The 23,146-nt window shown below is 33.2% G+C and overlaps 1 protein-coding gene and 1 long non-coding RNA gene across 2 annotated transcripts; one reads left to right on the forward strand and one right to left on the reverse strand.

The window, feature by feature from the left end:
- Positions 1-264: 264 nt before the first annotated feature.
- LOC148549865 (uncharacterized) lies at positions 265-3,386 on the reverse strand. The gene is made up of 2 exons (XR_015896435.1): positions 2,085-3,386; positions 265-1,909 (listed from the first exon to the last, which is right to left on the reverse strand). It is a non-coding gene; the product is annotated as an uncharacterized LOC148549865 (long non-coding RNA).
- Positions 372-3,258, forward strand: CYSB (cystatin B). The gene is made up of 4 exons (XM_016315417.3): positions 372-496; positions 1,266-1,485; positions 2,175-2,320; positions 2,911-3,258. Exons 1-4 carry the CDS (start codon positions 395-397, stop codon positions 3,046-3,048), a joined length of 606 nt encoding a protein of 201 aa, XP_016170903.2. The 5' UTR covers positions 372-394; the 3' UTR covers positions 3,049-3,258.
- Positions 3,387-23,146: the final 19,760 nt, after the last annotated feature.

Raw genomic sequence — 23,146 nt, forward strand, 5'->3', positions numbered from 1 at the left:
TATTTAAATATTAATAATAAATTTGGATGTTTTTTTGCATTTTTCTTTAAAAAAAAATTCTTGAAACTTGACGCGTATGGAACGTGAATGCCACGTGGCCTATACGGGAAGCTTACACGCCACCGACCTTGTGATTCACTCAAATCCAAAGCCACCTTCCCATAAAGAAGACAGAGAGTGTTTAGTGTAGTCTACTCTCCAAAGCAAACAAAAAACCGTTCCTCTTTATTATTCCAATTCCAAAGTTGGCGTAGTAATTAAGGAAAGAAGCCGAATGAGAACAACTTCATCTTCTTCAATCCTATCACTTCGCACCATCTTCGTCTTCTTCTCCTTCTTTCTCTTCTCGTTTCGATCTTCCTTTGGAGACTGTTCAGAGTACGATCACGCACCAATGGCTACGCTCGGAGGCTTGCGCGATTCCCAAGGATCTGAGAACAGCCTAGACACCGAAGCCCTTGCTCGTTTCGCTGTTGACGAGCACAACAAGAAACAGGTTCCTTCTTCCTTCATTTTCTGATTTTCTCTCTTTTTCTGTTGTAATATTTTCTTAATGCGAGAATGAGTTAATTGTAATGAAAATTTTACCGGAGTTTGTGTTGGAATCTAAGTGCAGTCCATGCTTCGTTAGGTTTATTTATTTATTTTTTAGTATTATTATTTTAAGTTCATATCCTTTGCTTTTATTTGCGTTTCTATTTTTAAGAGATTACGCAAAAGAAATGATTTTTTATGTTTGTAAATATTCATGACAAGCGAGAATCATTTTGGTTCCCGTAATTTTTAATGAATCAAAATAGTTCTATAGATACAAAATGCGAAACCAACTTAGTTTCCTGAGAGACTAGATTCACTCGAGATAAAATGAGTAACTTGATTCATGTGTTTAGAGGGACTATTTAGACTCATTTAACCTATGTGGACCAGAATGAGTGGCATAACCCGGTTAATTGCTATGCATAATCTATTTTAGAAAACACAGAAATTGTGTCTTGGGACACTGTTTTGTGCATCTGTCTCCAATTTTGAACACCACATCTATGTCTGTGTATTTGTAGCTACTAAATTTCAGCCCCTATAGTATAGTAAGCAATAGTTAATTTTTTTAGTAGGGGCTGTGAAAGACAAGAATCAGCTTGCATTATATATGGTGTTTAATTAGAAATTCACTACATGATTAAGGAATGGTCTGAATTGTACACAATGTTGTGTTGATTATGTGGATGAGAAGTATTGCCTTGTGTTGAGTGCTTTTTGTTTTGAAGAATGCACTTCTGGAGTTTGGGAGGGTGTTGAAGGCACAGGAGCAGGTTGTTGCTGGCACTATGCATCATCTTACTATTGAGGCTATTGAAGCCGGCGAGAAAAAGATCTACGAAGCCAAGGTATGGGTGAAGCCCTGGATGAACTTTAAAGAACTCCAAGAGTTCAAGCATGCTGGTGCATCGCCATCAATTACTGCCGCAGATCTTGGTGTCAAGAAAGGTATGACATTTTCCTGAACTGATTGCTTTCAATGTCATGATTAGTGCTAACCTCACATTTTCCTGAATGTTTTGCATTGTTCAAATTTGGTCTCTGATTTTTATGCCCTGGATTAGATGGCACTCCCAGCCATAGTTATCAAACCGGCTTTGTCTTGAGAAACATGGATTATAAATGAATAATTATTTCTGTATTTTAAAGGATTTGGACCCTCTTGTATTGAGAATGAACATGACGCCATTGATTTTGTTATTCTTGAAAAAAAAAGAGTGTTATAAAGGTATGCAATTGATGTTAGAGATATGAATTTGAGAAGTCCTTATCCTATATTTAACAAGGAGTAAAAAGTTTGACAATGATTTTGACTTTTTGAGTGAATAGGATGGTCTTGCTTATTATAGTAGGAAGTTATGTATATTAACCCCTTAATTTGTGCAACAGATGAACCCCCTAGTGTTTGCTAATTATCACGTGTCGCCTATGATGCACAAATATGAAAAGTAGTATTGAATTTGATATGGTACAAATATAAATACAGCATTTTTATTTTGTTTTTTTCTTTTTTTGGGGGGGAACAGATTTAAGAGGTTTGAGATCACACTTTATTTTATGCAAATACACATGGTACGCATATGAGTAAAAATGAAGTATTTGTACATGAGTTTGTTGCTGACCAGTTTTGTTATCAGATGGTCACAAACCAGGATTACAAACTGTGCCAACAAATGATCCTCAAGTTCAAGATGCTGCAAACCATGCTATAAAGACCATCCAGCAGAGGTCCAATTCATTAGTGCCTTATCAGCTTCATGAGGTGGTTGATGCAAAAGCTGAGGTCTGTACCTCACTGCCTTGTTGTTCTCTTTCTTTAAAGCTAACACTCGACCATTGATTTCTCGCAATCTTCTTGCATGTTTCTTTGTGGTTCTCTTGCAATTTAACTTGTGAATGGTTGTGATAAGAGGCAAAATAGAATCTAAGTTTGAACACTTGGTTGATGCTATTGCAATAGGTTAAGAACTTTTTTAAGCATTTGCATGCATAAATTACTCTGTATTTGGATATGTAAAAAAAGAAATGTTCCTTTTGAATGCTTCAACATCAACGGACTTCTCAAGAATGTGCAGGTTATACAAACCATGTATAACCATGTAATAAAATGATGTCTTAAGGCTCAAACCATGCAAGTCTCTCAAGATATTCAAAGATTGTTTGGTAAGTGTTTCGAAATTGAAAATATAGACAGAACAGTGACAAAAAATAGAGAAGTAATGTGTGTCTTCTTCTCCACTGTCCCTACTCCCAAGTCCCAAGCTTTTGGGTGGTTAGCACATTGGACAAATTTGTCCCAAGACAGATGTTATGTTATGTATTTGTATTTGTATTTGTGTTCAATTAGGTTTGAGGTTTGTGTCTCTTGTACAGGTCATTGATGATTTGGCAAAGTTTAATTTGCTGCTGAAAGTGAAGCGGGGAGAAAAGGAAGAGAAGTTTAAAGTGGAAGTGCATAAAAATAATGAAGGTCGATTCAATCTGAATCAGATGGAACAAGATCATTCCTAATTCTAATGAAAAAACTATAGGGGCCATGATCCCTTAACTTTGCGCCTTCTCATGCTATATAGGATCTCTGTATGACTCGATACACTTTGATACTTCAGCGGATATTTGCTATTGTGATGTCTTACCTATATTATGTATCCGTTTTATGTTTTATCTCTTTGTATGTTGGCTTCGAGAGATGAGAAAATATCACATGATTTATAGTATAAATTGTTGCATATGGATGTTTCTTACGCTGTTAGTCTAAAATGATTTTTTCGAATCATTGCCTTAAGGTTAAGGATATGAGTGCTTTTATGTAATACTGACAGTTAATGAATTTAAATGCATTGAACTAATTACAGGTTTTAAATTTTATTTTTATAGTCAAAATCTCCTATAATGCTTTTAGAGTATGAGAAAAATTCATGTGGAAATTAATGATAAAGATTTTGCATTAGCCTATGTTATTTGTGTTTCGAGATGGATGGTCCTTGATAAATGATAACGTGTTTGTGTGGGCCCTCAATGGACGATAAGATTACAAAAACTGAAAAACATACTCTAACGGTGAGATATTTTATATGTTAGTAATTAATTTGGTGTTCATATATATATATATATATATATATATGGTGGATTTGACTATGTTACCGTAGATATAATAATTATATAAGTGGTTAAAATTAAAGTTATATTTTATTTATTTTGGTAATATTTTTTGAAATACTATAATATAATTTATATATGAGGTTAAAATTGAAGTTATATTTTATTTATTTTGGTAATGTTTTTTGAAATACTATAGTCATAGTTATATATATATAGTAGCATAATTTATGATAGTTAAGTGTGGTCAATGTTTGATTCCCCATTCTTTACACAGTCAAAGTTGCTGATTTTTGCTCTCCAAAGTTGTCACGACTCACGAGTTAAAATTTTATTGGAGAGTTATCTTTAGCAAGGTTCTGAAAATCGAACCGGCCATCGAACTGCTCTAGCTACTAATTTACTGGTTTATAGGTTCAATCGGTTCGACTGTGGTTGAACTGAAAAACCGTTTTATAACAAAATAATAAATAAAATATAAATAAACAACAACAACAACAAAGCCTTGTCCCACTAAGTGGAGTCGGCTACATGAATCAAACGACGTCATTGTGCTCTGTCATGTATCATGTCTACAGAGAGACCGTTTACATGTAGATCTCGTTTGACCACCTCATGGATGGTCTTCTTAGGTCTTCCTCTGCCTTTCGCCCTTTGTCCATCTTCCATCTCATCCACTCTCCTGATTGGATGTTCTATCGGTCTTCTTCTCACATGTTCAAACCACCTGAGACGCGATTCAACCATCTTTTCCACAATGGGTGCTACTTCAACTCTCTCCCTTATATCTTCATTCCTTATTTTATCCAATCACGTATGACCACTCATCCATCTCAACATCTTCATCTCTGCCACACTCAGCTTATGTTCGTCCTCCCCTTTAGCCGCCCAACACTCCGTACCATACAGCATAGCCGGTCTTATAGCGGTGCGATAGAATTTACCTTTAAGTTTTAAGGGCACTTTTTTGTCACATATAAAACCATATGCACTCCGTCATTTTGACCAACCTGCTTGGATCCTATGATTTACATCCTGTTCAATCTATCCATTATCCTGTATGATGCACCCAGGATACTTAAAACTTTTAACTTTTCATAGGATGTTTTCTCCAATCCTCACCTCTATATTGGGATTTTTCCTTCTCAAACGGAACTTACATTCCATATATTTCGTCTTGCTACGGCTTATACGCAGACCATACACTTCTAGAGCTTCTCTCCATAACTCCAACTTCTTATTTAGGTCTTCTCTTGACTCTCCCATAAGGACGATATCATCGGCAAAAAGCATGCACCATGGCACAGGCTCTTGGATGTGCTCTGTGAGTACTTCCAAGACTAATGTGAAAAGGTATGGACTTAAGGATGATCCCTGGTGTAATCCTATACCAATAGGGAATTCCTCTGTCACACCACCTTGAGTCTTCACACTAGTTGTGGCCCCATCATACATGTCTTTAGTTACCCGAATATATGCGATACTTACTTTCCTCTTATCTAAAACCTTCCATAAGACCTCCCTTGGTACCCTATCATACGTGTTTTCCAAATCAATAAACACCATATGTAGATCCCTTTTATTACTACGATACCTCTCCATCATCCTTCTTAATAGGTATATCACTTCAGTGGTAGATCTGCCTGGCATAAATCCAAATTGGTTCTCTGTCACTTGTGTCTCTTTTCTCAACCTCCGTTCTATCACCCTTTCCCATAACTTCATAGTATGACTCATAAGCTTAATCCCTCTATAGTTTTCACAACTTTGTATATCCCTCTTATTCTTGTAGATAGGTACCAAGGTGCTCTTTCTCCACTCATCAGGCATCTTCTTTGACCTTAAAATCTCATTAAAAAGCATGGTTAACCAGTTGATGCCTTTTTCTCCAAGACCCTTACAAACCTCAATCGGGATATTATCAGGTCCTACTGCTCTGCCATTTTTCATCTGCTTTAGAGCCTCTTTTACCTCGAAGTCTCGAATCCTTCGATAGTAGTCAAAGTTTTGATCTTCTTCTCTTGTGCATAATCGACCAAGGCTCGGAAGAATCTTCTGTCCCTCATTAAATAACTCGTAGAAGTAGCTCTTCCACCTTTCATTAATCTTCTCCTCTTGAGCCAATACCTCTCCATCATTATCCTTTATGCACTTAACCTGATCCAAATCTCTCGTTCTTCTTTCCCGGCTCTTTGCGATTCTATATATACCTTTTTCTCCTTCTTTCGTGCCCAAAGACTGGTAGAGACCCTCATATGCTCTTGTTCTTGCTTCACTTACAGCCACTTTTGTCTCTTTCTTAGCCGCCTTATATTTTTCCCAATTATCTGCATTGCGGCATAAAGACCACTCTTTAAAGCATTTCCTTTTTATCTTTATCTTTTCTTCTATACTCGCATTCCACCACTAGGACTCCTTGTCTCTTGGTCCTATTCCTTTAGATTCACCAAAACTTTCTTTTCCTGTTCTTCTAATAACTTCTGCCATCTCCCTCCACATCTCTTCCGCGCTTCCATTCCCATCCCACTTTGCCTCTTCTCCTACCCGTCTTAGGAAGCTTCTTTGTTCCTCACCTTTCATCCGCCACCACCTCGTCCTTGGGTTCTTCGTATGATGTCTTTTTCTCAACTTTTGCTCAACACGAAAATTCATGACGAGCACCCTATGTTGTGTTGTCAAACTCTCTCCCGGGATAATTTTACAGTTAATGCAAAATTTCCGGTCGACTCTCCTCAACAAGAAGTCAATTTGAGAGCTTGTCATGCCACTCTTATAGGTTATAAGATGTTCGTCTCTCTTTTTAAAACATGTATTTGCGATGAGAAGATCAAAGGTTGAGGAAAAGTTCAAAATAGTTTTACCCTCGGCATTGATCACCCCGAAACCATGGCCTCCGTGAATACTCCCATATCCAGTCACTTCTCTCCCAACATGGCCATTTAAATCTCCTCCTAAGAAAATCTTATCTCCCAAAGGTATGCCTTGAACCAAACTCTCTAGATCCTCCCAAAACCTTATCTTGTGTTGTTCGTCCGAACCCACTTGCGGTGCATAGGCGCTAATCACATGGAAAGCACCTCCCTCCACCACAAGTTTGATAGAGATGATCCGATCTCCCACCCTCTTGACATCCACTACGTCCTTCTTCCACTGCTTATCCACAATTATTCCAACCACATTCCTATTCTTCACATTTCCTGTATACCAAAGTTTGAAACCAGAAGTATCCAACTCCCTAGCCTTTGCACCAATCCATTTCGTTTCTTGTAGGCACATAATGTTAATCTTCCTCCTTGTCATGGTGTCCACCACCTCCATGGACTTTCCTGTTAGAGTGCCTATGTTCCATTTCCCAAATCTCAACCTTCTGTCGCTTTGACTTTTACCTTTTACTTTGTGAACTAGCTTATTTACCCTCGTCCGTTCATGAAAACGCGAGAACCCTTGCTCATTTAACACTACATCCGGGCACCGATGCAGCGGCTCTTGCTTTGACACCGTATTCGAGCCATACGGCGCGTTGCTTCAGGGAAACGACCTAGCTTTAGCGCAATAATGCCTTTGATTCATATCATGGGGGTTCGGCTATATTTTTATGTTGGTTGCCGAAGACCTAACACAACCCTCCTCCTTTATCCGGGCTTGGGACCGGCTATGTACCGCAAGTGTAACATAGGCGGAGTTAAATAAAATATAAATAAACACATGAAAATATAATTATAGCCTAATGTAAACTTTAAAACAAAGGTGCTTTATTATTAACTTCCATCTATTTGACTCAAATTATCTCCTTTTTTGACTAACTTCGAATATGATTCATGTTTCTTGAGTCACAAGGTGCCTTTGGAGTATATTAATTCACCAAGAATGGTGTTTGCAGCTACAATGCATAGGTTTCTTTTACCTTTCCACCCTCTTTTGAACCAGTGCCATTTGGTACGTTTGGTGTTATCACTGCAAAAGCTTGAGAAGGATATTAGAGCTGAAGTGGAAGCCAAAAACCATGTTAAAATCCTTAACCTTCTCATTCCCTTGGAGTCCTGCCATAGTTCAAAGAATAATCCTTTTTCTTTCTTTTCTTCATTTTCCCAGAACATGCAAATGCAAGTTATTGATAAAATGTTGCAATCTTTTATACCTCTCAGACCTTGCTCTAAGCCTAAGATAGCCCTTTCCTTCTTGCTAACGTATACCCTCCAAAGTTCTCATCCGCTCCCAATTGCACTTGCTGTCCTACAACGGACTCTGCATTCTGGCTGCTTTCCAGTTCCTCAGACACATGTTCTCCTCACTTCTGCTTGGTTGGATCACCGTTGTCTCTCTCATCCATATCTAAACACTACCAGCAATCCAACCCAATAATCTCAACTCTCAAGTTCACAACAAACAACATCCAAAATTATTAAAAATTATTCACAATTACTCAACAAACAAGAAAATCCAGTTCAGAAAACAAAGCAAAACCAGTTCAGTAATCAGTAAACAACAATTATTAACCAAAGTTCACAGTTCAGTTTAGCAGGATCAGTTGAATCAGTTCACACTTCACAGTTTCACACTACACAGTTCAAAGAAAAATAAAATAGGGAGACAGAGTTCACAGTTTCAGAGTTCATCATGTCACACTTCAGTGAGTTCAGTTCATAGAGCTTCACAAAATCAAAGAACTACTTAATCAAACTCATCAGGAGACAGAGACAAGCAACAGTTATTCAATCAAACAATCATAACTAAAAAAAATTACCTGAAACTCTAGAAGCTCGAAGGCACCTTCAAGGCTTCAACAGAACATGCAATAGGGAGAGTGGGAGACAGCGACGGCTGCTGTGCGACGGAGGTGACTGGTCAACTACCACAACGGCTGCTGCGCGATTAGGTGGTTGTTCGAAGGATTGACGGCGGTGGCTCGACGCAGTGGCTCGACGAATGTGATGGACGACCGGACGACGAGCTCGATGACGATGAGAACCCGTGTGAGAGTCAGAGAGGCCGGAGGCGTTCTCAATTCTCAGTTCACATCGCTTCTGAGTTCTGAAGCTCGAGGAGAAGGCAATTAGGGAATTGGTTATTAATTTAGGGTTCCAGAGACTGAAACGGCAACGTTTTGCTGCTCAACCAAAAAACTGGCCAGATCACGATTCGGTTCGACCGATCGGTTCACCGGTTCAATTTCGATTTTTAGATTTTGCGATTTTGTTGTATGCCCGAATCGTTCTTGTGTCCGGTTTACGGTTCAACCGGTTCGATCGGTCGATCCGAACCAATTTTCAGAACATTAATCTTTAGCCATTTTGGCTTTGCTTTGGCCACTATGTCATATATATATATATATATATATATATATTGGTGATGTTTATCTCTCGCGTTAAAAATTTCTACGAACTTATTTGGGCAAGTTTTTACAAAAATTTTTTTATTTTTTAAAAATAAAAATAATTTTATATTTAAATATTTTATATAAAAATATTTTTTTTCGGTGACAAAAATATTTTTTATTTAGTAATCATATTTGAATATAATAATATAAAAATAATTATTTATTTATTATGTAAAAATATTTTTTAAAATAAAAAACTTTTATTGTAACTATTAAAAAAATATTTTTTAAATTTTTAAAATATTTTTATTTTTACTATTAAAATTTTACTAAATTCACTAAAAAAATTTTAAAAAAATATCTTTTTCTTATTAAAAAATTTATTTTTTAACCATTTAGTGACACCAAAACACTACATCTTTTAACACAAACATGCTCTCAATTTTTTCTTTTTAGCTTTCTTTTAAAATCAAGACATAAAACAAGAAAAGGAAAAAGGCTTTTTTTTTTTAATGAAAAGGTAATATTATTTTTTTATAGGAAGATTTTATTTCAAAGATTTTATTTTTCTTATCTGAATATAATTTTTATTGATTGAAAATGAAAATAGTATAGGCCATAAAAGATGCGATTCCAAATTTTTCTTTTTAATGAAAATGTAACACCAAATTTTTCATACTATGATTTTATCACAAAATTAAAAAGAAAATTTTCACAGTTATAATAATTTATGAGGTCTTTATAACTTCTTATTAGGTTAAGTGTTTATTTGGATATCATTAAGGACAAATTTAAATTGTCTTTTAAAAAAGTACTTTTTTTCATCTTTTTAAAAAAGATAATTTTTTAACAGACAAAAGTTATTTTATATTCGGACAAATTTTTAAAAAATATTTTTTAAGTATTAAAAATATCTTTTGTTTTTATTTTTTTTAAAAGTAAGGTATTGTTAGTTTTTAGAAAAAATAAATATTTTTTAATAAAATTATTTTTTTTAAAAGACATATCCAAATAGGTTTCAAATTGAATAAAAGTATTTCATTTAAAAAAATATTTTTTTCTCTCAAAAAGCCAATCCAAACTAACACTAAGTTAATCAAAAAATATATTTTTTCAATAAAAACAATTATTTTTTATTTTTTAGCGTATTTGGTAAATTTTTAATAGTAAAAGTAAAAGTACTAAAAAAATATACTTTTTAAAAAATTAAAATTTACATAATTTTTTAAAAATATTTTTTTATTTCACATAATAAATAAATAAAGAGCAAGCCTTAGAAAGCAAGATTAGTAGAGAATTGAGAGAATCGAACCTCAAACACCTGAGCGATTAGAGTGTATACACTTCCAGTAAGGGTTCGATACTCGATTCCTTGTTCCTGGCTTTCATGGGCTATTTTCTTCTTCCAAGTGTATTTGTACTTCATTTTTATAATTTGAATTAGTGAAAGCCAGTTCATATTTCTTAAAAGATTTGTTTACTTTTAACCAAGTAAGTAGAAGCATTTTTTCATTTAGTTGCATTCATATAGATAGGTTACATTTCATAAGTTTTACCATTCCTCTTCACTCCTTTATAGCTTCTCTTGAGCTTAGCATGAGAACATGCTAATGTTTAAGTGTGGGGAGGCTGATAAACCACTATTTTATGGTTTATCTTGTGCTCAATTAAGTAGTTTTTATCAACTCTTTGCACACTTATTCATACTAATTGCATGGTTTTACATTTTCTTCCTAATTTTGTGCTATGATTGAAAACATGCTTCTTTGGCCTTAAAAATTGCTAATTATTAATCCTCTCTTATTACCATTCGATGCTTTGATATGTGTGTTAAGTGTTTTCAGGGTTTATAGGGCAGGAATGGCTTAGAGAATGGAAAGGAAGCATGCAAAAGTGGAATGAATACAAGAAATTGAAAGAATTGCTAAAGCTGTCCAGCCTGACCTCTTCGTACTAATTCGACCATAACCTGAGCTACAGAGGTCCAAATGAGGCAGTTTCAGTTGCGTTGAAAAGTTAACATTCGGGGCTTCGCAACGATATATAATTTGACATAGCTTCCCCAAAGATAGGCGACGCGTACATGTGGATCACGCGCACGCGTGACCTGGCAAAAATCCAATCCACGCTCACGCGTGACTTTGCCGCGTGCTGAACGTATCAGAAATTGTTGGGGGCAATTTCTGAGCTATTTTTGACCCAGTTTTCGTCCCAGAAAACACAGATTAGAGGCTATAAAGTGGGGAAATCAATCAATTCATTAAGACAACATTCATAATTCACAATTTTAGGTTTGAGATGTAGTTTTGTAGAGAGAGAGGCTCTCTCCTCTCTCTTAGGTTTTAGGATTTAGGATTTCTCTTAGTTTTAGGATTCTTCCTTCTCAAATCCAGATTTAATGTTCCTTTAATTTATGTTCTCTTCTACTTTTATTTATTCTAGTACTTTGGTTTATCTATTTCTCTTGTTAATTACTTATGTTGCCAAATTGGTTTATGGATTCCTATGTTTAATTTGATTTTCTTATTTAATACACATTGAAGTATTTCAGATTTAAGATTGCTTTCTTCAAATTCATGTTATTGATGCTTCCAATTTAATTTAGACTTTTCTCCTTTTACTTTGGTTGAGTAATTGGTGACACTTGAGTCATCAAACTCAGCTGTTGATTGAAAATTGGAATTTGCTGATTGATTTGGATTCCTCTAAAGCTAGTCTTTCCTTGGGAGTTGACTAGGACTTGAGGAATCAAATTAATTAGTCCACTTGACTTTCCTTTATTTAGTAAGGGTTAACTAAGTGGGAGTAATGAACAATTCTCATCACAATTAATAAGGATAACTAGGATAGGATTTCCAGTTTTCACACCTTGCTAAGAGCTTTATTAGTTATTACTTTAATTTTTGCAATTTACTTTTCCTGTTCATTATTCAAAAACCCCATCTTCCATAACCAATAATAAATACACCTCCCTGCAATTTCTTGAGAGACGACCCGAGGTTTAAATACTTCGGTTATCAATATTATTAGGGGTTTGTTACTTGTGATAACCAAATTTTTGTACGAAAGGATTTTTTGTTGGTTTAGAAACTATACTAGCAACGGGAATTTATTTGTGAAATTCTTTACCGACAGAAAATCCGCTCGTCAAAATGGCGCCGTTGCTGGGGAATTGCAAACGTGTGCCTTATTATTGGTTATTGTAAATATTTGCTTTTTCGTTTCTTTGTTAGTGTTTCTAGTTTTAGGAGTTTATTTTCATTAATTTTTATTAGTTTTTATTTTCTTTAGCTACTATGAATTCTCACCCCTCTGGTTTCAAGTTTGGTTCCAATGTTGTTGTAAGGAATGGAAGCTATAATGAGAACAGGCATCAAGGTTGAAAGAATCAAATATGGGAGGAGTCACAAGGATTTGATCAACCCTCTTGGCAACAACCCCCTCCAATGCGCGATAACCAACAACCATTCTGTGATGCATACCAAGACAATAGTTATGGTGGACTCTTTCGTGACAACCAACCTCCACCAAACTACTATGGTCAAGAGCCATTCCAGGGAGTGTACCAAGATGATGAATATGGTGGACCCCCTTGTAGTTACCAACAAACCCCATCATATGCCAATGAACCACCTCCTCAACATAGCTTTGAACCGTCATACTCACAAGCCACCTACAACCATTCACCTCCATATGACCCTAACCCTTATCCACCCCAATTCCAATCCAATTACCCCCAAGAACCAACACTTCCATATGCACCATGTCCATATCCATCAACCCAAGAATCACAGGCTCGCCTCAAGGAAACAGTAGATCAATTTCATGCAACCCTTTATCAACTGGAACAAGCGATAAATCAATTAGCTTCCCGACGTTCGGACACTCAAGGAACCCCCATGGCTTTATGTGGAGAATCTAATGAAGAACGTAGCATGAAGGAGACACTAGAAACTCCGGTGGACAGTAAAGAGCATGACTTTGTATTGGAACAAGTGGAGGAAATCGGAATTATCGAAGAAGAAGAATTGGTTGAAGACTTAGGAGATGCGGAACGTCTATGGGAAAGCCAAGTCATAGAACCCCCTTCTAAGGAATTTGAATTTGATGTTGAGGAGGGTGTACAACCTCCAAGGCATATTATGATTGAAGACTTTGAAGGGAATGATCAAGAGATGGATTCAATCATTGATGAATTCTTATCTACATTTGAATCCTTTCCCATTGGACTTGACATGGAGATTAAAGAAGAAGAAGCACAACCTCCCATGCCCTTGGTGAACAATGAAGAAGAGATCGAATTGGAAGAAAGCTACCAAGAGGAAGAGGTTGAAATTGAAGAAGCTTACAAGGAGGTGGAAGTTGTCAAGGAAGAGCTCAAGAGAATGGAGCTGGAAATCACCTTGCCAAGGTTGTTGGAGATCTCTCCCCCAAAGCCATCACCGTCCATTCCTTCATTCAAGTGGGTAAATCTTTCATCTCTAAGCTTAATTAGCCCACTTGAATATGCTTTGCTTGAGACGGATGGGCAACTTAGAGCTCTTTGTGGCTATAAGAGTAAGAGGGAGATAGTTAATGGTAAGAGTTGTCATGCAAGGTTCAATATGGTTGCATGCTCCAAATTGAAGTATAAGGGTTGGTATAATTCTCAATTGAATGGGTCTAGAAAATTGTTTGGATGTCTCCGTGAGAATTCTGACTGTTCACCACCCAATTGGAAAAATGATGATCAACAAGAAGACGGGTGCAAAAGCAAGGTTTGGGACCCCGGAATTCATTCTGGCAATCAACACTCTTGGGGCCTTGTCACTTGCTTTAACTTGCTTGAGGATTTATGCAACTAGTATGGGATCTCGGAGGATATTAGAATTGCAAATATTGGTGAGAATTCCTGGATGAGTTCAAGCACAAGCCACCATAACAAGGAGCTCATCCAATATCCAACTTAAGGACAATAACTAAAAGTGCTAGGTGCGAGACAACCCACCATGGTATGATCGTTCTTTTTCAGTCTCAGTTTTATTTTACTTTATTTTATTCTTAGTTTTATTTTATTCTATTTTTCTTAGTGTTCATGCATATAGTCTGCATTTGCATCTGCATTCTGCATAAAAAAAAAAAACAAGTGGCAGAGAGTTGCGTGGGAGCAATGCAGAAAGTGTGCCAATCGCACAAGCATCACCACGCGCACGCGTCCCTGACGCGTTTGCGTCATTTTGAACATTTGGCACTTCACGCGTACGCGTCAATGACGCGCACGCGTGACCTAGAAAAATCGACGTAAAGAGTTGTCAGGCAGAAAGTTGTGCTGGCCTGGCGCGGGAACTGTGCCCATGGCACAAAGTTATTCATGCGTACGCGTCCCTGACGCGTGCGCGTCATTTTCAGATTCTGACCACTCACGCGTACGCATCAATGACGCGCACGCGTCGTATGTTATTTTGGCACACATCCCGAAACAAACAGAGAGTTGTGCGTGCGCAAGGCTGCCTTCGCGCAAGTAGCACAAGCACGGTCACGCGTACGCGTGACCGACGCTTACGCGTCGCCTCCCATTTGCGCGATCAACGCGTCCGCGTGGAGCACGCGTACGCGTCATTCGCGCAACACCACCAGATCCCTGCGCCGCCACTTTTCTTATCTTTTCTTTTCCAATCCTAATTTCTTTCTTCTTTCTTCCTTTTTTCTCTTCCTTCTTCTTTATTCTACATTTTTTTCTCCTTCTTCTTTCTTCTTTATTCTTTTCTTCTTCTTTCCCATTTCATCATATTTTCTTCACCTCACATTCTCCATTATATCTCCTTATCACCTTCTTCTCAAGGTTCGTTCTTTCTATTTTCTTTTCTTCTCTTCTTTTTATTTATTTATTTTTTGTATTATTTTACTTGGTGTTAGAAATCTAATTGGGTGATTATTTTCTTCTATAATTGCTTGTGGATTATTAAGGAGTTGTTTGACAATTATCAATAATTATTTTTGGGTTATTTGCATGTTCAACTTTAATACTTTTCCTAACATATTTTACATGCATACCAAGTGTTTGTGAAAAGCCCGTATGGCACTGCAAATTCTTAACTGTTCTATTCTTCTACACTACTGCCTGTTTTTCACAAAACCATTCTAATATTTTATTAATTAAATATAATTGTCAATACAAACATTATTACTAGTTTGTTACGAGTGATAATATATTTTGGCTTTTAATGCTTGATCTATGCTACTCATGCCTTTGCCAGCATGCCAATAAACATCTTGCATTTAATTACCTCAATTTATCATGCTATATTTCCATTGATGTCCTAATTGCATGGAGTCGCGACCATGTGTTAACGACATTCTTCTTTACCTTGGCATGATTATCACTCGTACTGCCCTCTTCCTTGCTCTATCCCTTTGAATCCATGTCCCTTTTTCTTCTCCCTTTTTAGGATGGCCACCAGGAAGGGTGCAGAAAGAGCCTCTGACAAGACACTAGCAAGGAGAGGAACCAAGAGACCTCCAACTAAGGCGCCTCCATCTACAAGCGTCAGTTGGAGCAACCGTCCACTTGCATATCTTAGCATGCATCGAGGACGGTGCAATCTTTAAGTGTGGGGAGGTCGATACCGACTTCCGTGGATTAGTTATTTCCTTCTCAACACCAATGTTTCATTTTCTTTGTTTGTTCATTGTTGCATTTGCATGTTTGATTGCATGTTTGTTACATTTTGTGCATATTTTACCAACTACTTGATTGAAGTAATATTTACTTTTTCAAGAAACTTTTTAGAGTATTACACTAATTTGAATAAAATTTTTCCTTAAACTTGTTTGAAGAAATTTTATTTTGGAACATGGTTTAGAGCTCGAACACACAAAACCAGTGAGATTTTGAGCCTATTTGATTGGTTGCATTTCACCAACCAATATTTTATTTTTGGTGTGTGTTATTCTCTATAAAATTGTGATCTATATCTTGCTTGATTCTATATTTCCATTGTTTAATGTATGCATGTACTTATGTGATTGAGGCCTTGTTTCACTAAGCTTACATACCCATATGGCCCTAACCTTTCATTATCCTTTGCAAACCAATTTGAGCCTATTTTACCCCTTTTATTCTTTACTTTAGCACATCATTAACTCTAAACGAAAAATAATAATGTCCTTTATTTGAATCCTTGGTTAGCTTAGACTAGTGAGAGTGCTTATGATTTAAGTGTGGAGAAATTGGGTTTGGAAACATTTGGTTTGAGAATTGAGTATGTTAGAATTTTCTGAAAATGTGAAAGAATGTTGAGAATATGTTCATGCGTGCATTCAATACCTTAATCATATGCCTTGAGAAAAGTAAAAGAAAGAAAAAATATAAAAAAAAAAAAGAGAGAAAAGAAAAGAAAAGAAAAAGAGCAAATAACAAAAAGGGGACAAAATGCCCCAAAGTAAATGTTGGTAGCAATGCATATGAGTTGTACTAAAGTTGGGATGCATGAATATGTGGTAAACATAGTTAATGGCCAGTTAGATTTTGCATTGTAATTACATGAATTGTCTTAAGTTAGGTGAGAAGTTTAGGTTAATTAAGTATTCAGATTTTGGTCCACTTGACCAAATACAATCCTACCTTGACCCTAACCCCATTACAACCCTTAAAAGACCTCTTGATTTGTGTATTTGTGCATTAAATTTTTGTTGATTGGTAGAAGAAGAGCAAGCCTTAGAAAGCAATATTAGTAAAGAATTGAGAGAATCGAACCTCAAACACCTGAGCGATTAGAGTGTATACACTTCCAGTAAGGGTTCGATGCTCGATTCCTTGTTCCCGGCTTTCATGGGCTATTTTCTTCTTGTAAGTGTATTTGTACTTCATTTTTATAATTTGAATTAGTGAAAGCCAATTCATATTTGTTCTTAAAAGATTTGTTTACTTTTAACCAAGTAAGTAGAAGCATTTTTGCATTTAGTTGCATTCATATAGATAGGTTGCATTTCATAAATTTTACCATTCCTCTTCACTCCTTTATAGCTTCTCTTGAACTTAGCATGAGGACATGCTAATGTTTAAGTGTGGGGAGGTTGATAAACCACTATTTTATGGTTTATCTTGTTCTCAATTGAGTGGTTTTTATCAAGTCTTTGCACACTTATTCATACTAATTGCATGGTTTTATATTTTCCTTCCTAATTTTGTGCTATGATTGAAAACATGCTTCTTTGGCCTTAAAAATTGCTAATTATTAATCCTCTCTTATTACCATTCGATGCCTTGATATATGTGTTAAGTGTTTTCAGGGTTTATAGGGTAGGAATGGCTTAGAGGATGGAAAGGAAGCATGCAAAAGTGGAAGGAATACAAGAAATTGAAGGAATTGCTAAAGCTGTCTAGCCTGACCTCTTCATACTAATTCGACCATAACTTGAGCTACAGAGGTCCAAATGAGGCGGTTTTAGTTGCGTTGGAAATCTAACATTCGGGGCTTCACAACGATATATAATTTGCAATAGTTACTTCGAAGATAGGTGACGCACACGCATGGATCACGCGCACGCGTGACCTAGCAAAAATCCAATCCACGCTCACCCGTGGACGACGCTTATGCGTGACTTTGCTGCGTGCTGGACGTATCAGAAATTGCTGGGGGAGATTTCTGGGCTATTTTTGACCCAGTTTTCAACACATATTAGAGGCTATAAAGTGGGGCAATCAATCAATTCATTAAGACAACATTTATAATCACAATTTTAGGTTTGAGATGTAGTTTTGTAGAGAGAGAGGCTCTCTCCTCTCTCTTAGGTTTTAGGATTTAGGATTTCTCTTAGTTTTACGATTGTTTCTTCTCAATTCCAGGTTTAATGTTCCTTTAATTTATGTTCTCTTCTAATTTTATTTATTCTAGTACTTTGGTTTATCTATTTCTCTTGTTAATTACTTATGTTGCCAAATTGGTTTATGGATTCCTATGTTTAATTTGATTTTCTTATTTAATACACATTGAAGTATTTCAGATTTAAGATTGCTTTCTTCAAATTCATGTTATTGATGCTTCCAATTTAATTTAGACTTTTCTCCTTTTACTTTGGTTGAGTAATTGGTGACACTTGAGTTATCAAACTCAGCTGTTGATTGAAAATTGGAATTTGCTGATTGATTTGGATTCCTCTAAAGCTAGTCTTTCCTTGGGAGTTGACTAGGACTTGAGGAATCAAATTAATTAGTCCACTTGACTTTCCTTTATTTAGTAAGGGTTAACTAAGTGGGAGTAATGAACAATTCTCATCACAATTAATAAGGATAACTAGGATAGGATTTCCAGTTCTCACACCTTGTTAAGAGCTTTATTAGTTATTACTTTAATTTTTGCAATTTACTTTTCCTGTTCATTATTCAAAAACCCCAAAAAGATAATCTTCCATAACCAATAATAAATACACCTCCCTGCAATTTCTTGAGAGACGACCCGAGGTTTAAATACTTCGGTTATCAATATTATTAGGGGTTTGTTACTTGTGATAACCAAATTTTTGTACAAAAGGATTTTTTGTTGGTTTAGAAACTATACTAGCAACGGAAATTTATTTGTAAAATTCTTTACCAACAGAAAATTCGCTCGTCAATAACTCGAAAAAAAATACTCTTAGAAGTTCACTAAAACAAGTCATAAAATAAAGAAAATCCTAAACCCACAAACATAAAGTCCAATCTAATAACTAAATAAACAAAATTAAAATATATAAAATTAAATTTAACATTCTAATATTAAAAATATAACTAATAACTACTAAATAATATTTGGACTCTTTATGTCATGAACATTTACAGTACTTATCATTCTTCTCTTCTTTGAAAAAAGATTTATTCTCAAATTTTGTAGTTAAAAAAATAATATATAAAAAAATAATTACAAAAATCATAATTTTTTTTTAATTCAAAAGAACACTAAAATTTACAGGTAATGACAAGAAAGCGAACACTAGACTTGCATAAAATGATAATAACAAAACCAATATTTTGACACTTAGTAGGGGTGAGCACAGGTAGCGAGTACTCGATTACCTGTCCGAACCCGAACTGAACCAATTAAATTGGTTCTGGAACCAACGGGTAATCGGGTCCAATCCGAATCAAACCAATAGCCTTTGTTAATAATTGGTTCGGATATCGGTGAATCCAATCATATATTAATTAAATAAAAAAATAAAAATATATATATGACTTTTAGTGAGATTATTCACTATTAATATGTTTGGATTTTAATGAGTTTAGTTTTTAATGTATTTGGTGTTTAACATGTTTAGATTATTTATATTAATGTTACATGTTTATTGTACTTGTTGAATTTTTAAGATAAAAATTTGGTTTTTTTATGAATTTTAAAGTTATCGGGTACCCAATTATCCGAACCAAACCAATCCGTTCTTAATCGGTTTGGTTTGGTTCGAATACATGCACAAAAAAATAGAAATTCGAACCAAACCGAACCAATTACATTTTGATCGGTTCAGTTCTAATTTCACCTTGAACCCAAACTAAATCGACCCGTGCTCACTCGTAACACTTAGACTTCTTTTTTTTTTTTTTGTTCAAATTAAAATATAAAATTTGAAAGATGTAAGCGAATAACACAAAAACGGAAGGATATGACACAAAAATAGTAAAAATGCAGTAATTTTTTTTAGGTAGGCATAATAAGAATAAACATAGACTAATAAAAATTAATCTAATATTTAAAATCTGATATGAAAGTAATAGATAAACAAAAAGATAAAAATTGAAATTGAAAAAAAAACGAAAGAGATAGATTAAAATTGAATACAAAATGAATTATTTAACTTTTTATCTAATTGTTTGATGCAACAAAAAAGGGACACATTAAATCTAATTTGTCTACCTATAATTTGAAAATTTAATTGAAAGGAATCACTTAACCTTTTACCCAATTTTTCAATATAACAAGAAAGTTTCATTCAATCTCACATGTCCATACCATAATATCATTACGAAATCAAACAGGAGTTTTCACATCCCTAATAACTCTATAACAATTACAATAGCCTATAAGATATTTATAACTTTTTATTAGGTTAAAATAAAAAAAAAAATTTAATCCGCGAATATATAGTCCAATCTAATAACTAAACAAACAACATGAAAAATACATAAAATTAAATTTAACATTCTAATACTTAAAAATATAAACTAATACCTATTAAATAATACATGAACTATTCGTATCACAAATATTGAAGTACATGTCAATTGAAGTACATATCATTCTCTTTACTGGCAGAATTTGAAAGAAATTTTTCAGGAGCCAAAAATTTTAATATAAAAATTATATAATAATATTTATATTAAATAAATTTATAAATATGAATATTTTTAAGTTTATTACTAATATGATAATAAATAAATAATTATACAAATAAAAATGATAACATATTTAATTTCTCAAAAATGATATTGGAATGATATAGTGGTTGTTTGGGCGCTATTAAATTGATAAAAAAATATTTTTTATTAAAAAAATATCTTTTTTATTTTTTAGCGTGTTTGATAAATTTCTAGTAGTAAAAATATAAATACTAGAAAAAACATCTTTTTTAAAAAACTACAATTTATATTTTTTTTTAAGATCTTTTTTTCTTAAAAAAGATATTTTATATAATAAATAAAAAAAATACTTTTACATTATTATGTCCAAATATAATTGATAAATAAAAAAATTATTTTACATGAGATATCCTAACATAAAATTACTTTTACATTTTTATAAGATCTTTTAAAAAAAATAATTCAAAAAAAATTTTTAAACTCACCCAAATAAGCTCATAATTATTTAAAATTTCGCTTGAAAGATTAAAATTTCAAAAATTGTAACTTACAAATTATTTATCAGTTTACACGAGTACAATAATACTAATATTTATTGAATATTTTAATTTTTTAATACAAAAAATTAAATTAAAAACCAATAAAATATAAGATATTACTAAATTAAATAAATGAATATACCTAATTCTTCTTCTGAATCTGTAGTGATTCCTTTTTTTTTTTTCCAGGGATTTCAATTGCTTTCTGTATAATGTTTTCTAATTGGTTTTGTTTAGGTTGTGTGAGCACAAATTATTACAATGATACTGTCTTTTAATTATTACAATGATATTGGACTTAAGTGTGTTCAAAGTAAAAAAAATGAAGTAATTGTGTGATAGAGTTATTTTTTTTTTTTTTTTTTTGATGATTGACGTAGAGTTATTAGTTTAGGTGAGGGAGGTAAATTTTATAATTTCTCAACTTTGGCCAAAAACCAAAAAAAGGAAAAAAAAATAGTGAATGACAAAAGTGATGTGTCAAATATGGTTAAAAGGAAATGAGAGTGTAAAACCTTAACCAACTCAACTATTTTTTTTCTTTTTAAAATAGAACTACTAAGCTTTTTTTTTTTTTTTTAATCTTTGGGCGATCCCCATTATCCAAGCAAAATTTTGCCTCTGAATTTTTCCATCTCTTCAAAAAAAATTCGTTCTTAAATTTTATAGTTGAAAGAATAGTATACAAAAAAGACAAATATAAAAAATACAATTTCTTTATTTGTTTTATGTGTGTGCGTGTTTTTTTTTTTTTTTTTGTGTTTTAAATTCAAAAGAAGACTAAGACTAGCCGATAATGATAAAAAAGCAAAAGAACACCATACTTGCACAAAATGACAAGAAAACCATTGCTTTAACACATATCTTTTTTTGGTTCAAATTCAAATATAAAAATTATAAGAGGTAAGCAAAGAACATAAGAACAAAAAGATATGAAACAACAACAGTGAATATGCAGTAATTTTTTTTTATAGGCATAAGAAGAATAAATATAGATTAATAAAAATTAATCTAATACTTAAAATCTGATATTAGATAATATGAAAGTAAGAGATAAACAAAAAAATAATGATTGACATTGAACAAAAAAGATAAGTTAAAATTGAAATAGAATATAAAAGGATAAATTGAAACTGAATAAAAAAAATTGCTCTACTTTTTATCCAATTTTTTGATACAACAAAAACGAGACTCACTCAAACTAAAGTCTCATTCAACTTAACTTGTCCACACTATATATTAAAAATTAAATAGAAAAAAATCACTCAATCTTCTATATAATTCATCAATACAAAAAGAAAGAGATTTACTGAGCCTCACTCTTCCACGCAAGATTTTATCACGAAACTAAAAAAGAATTTTTTTTTTTTTATATTTTTAATTATTCTACAATCACTATAATAGTTTATAATAGTTTATAAGATATTTATAACTTCTTATTAAGTTAAAATAAAAAAAAAATCCTAAATTTACAAACATAAATAAAAAATACATAAAATCAAATTTAAAATTCTAAGACTTAAAAATATAAATTAATAATTATCAAATATTACTTAAATTTTTCATATCACATACATTTAAAATAAGTATTAGAACACTTTTATCACTAACATTTAGTAAAAAGAGTGTTCTTTTGATAAAGAGTCTCCATTGCTCTTTTCATAGCATAGCCAAGCTAAAGGCTTCCAAATCTCTTATTCCTAGACACCCTAATAGGCTTTGATTGGAATAAAGCATCCCAACTCATCCAGTGGATCTTTCTTCTACTTTATTTTCATCCTCTAAAATGTACTTATATTATTGTGCGGTCTGTTGAGAATATGGTAAAAAAAAAAAAAAAAAAATAGTATGTGTTTAGATTAAAATTTGTAAATAAGAATTTGTAAATAAGTTAATATTAACATAATTTATGTTTGACAATTTTTATATTAAAAATTTAAAATAAATTATAATAAATTAAATGTTATTTAAATTATATTATTTAAAATTATTTTAAATAAAAAATTACTGAAAAAATATAAATTTAAATAATTATTATATATTATCTTATTATTTTATTTTATATATTTAAATAAACTCTAATTTTTTTTATAATACTCTCATATTCTCAATACTTTTTAGTATTCTTTTAGTTATAATTTTTTACTATTTGTGATTTTAATATTATTTTTGTGATAATTTTTTATTTAATTTAATTTTTCTATTTGGATTAATCGAATTATAATACAAAACACAAAAGAGTTCTATACAAAAAGAAATAACAAAAACAGAAAAAACTCATATAAGAAATAATAAAAACTCCATAAAAAATTATATACATGAGAGAACATTAGAAAAAAAAAT

The sequence above is a fragment of the Arachis ipaensis genome, chromosome B8 (genome assembly GCF_059453495.1).
Source record: "Arachis ipaensis isolate K30076 ecotype BB chromosome B8, ASM5945349v1, whole genome shotgun sequence".
NCBI classification, from domain to species: Eukaryota; Viridiplantae; Streptophyta; class Magnoliopsida; order Fabales; family Fabaceae; genus Arachis; species Arachis ipaensis.

What these genes read in the sequence shown, in the direction of transcription:
- CYSB (XM_016315417.3), top strand. Translation starts at nt 395, where the DNA reads ATGGCTACGCTCGGAGGCTTGCGCGATTCCCAAGGATCTGAGAACAGC. An exon ending in ACGAGCACAACAAGAAACAG is followed by an intron (nt 497 to 1,265) that starts GTTCCTTCTTCC and finishes TTTGTTTTGAAG; the next exon opens with AATGCACTTCTGGAGTTTGG. An exon ending in AGATCTTGGTGTCAAGAAAG is followed by an intron (nt 1,486 to 2,174) that starts GTATGACATTTT and finishes TTTTGTTATCAG; the next exon opens with ATGGTCACAAACCAGGATTA.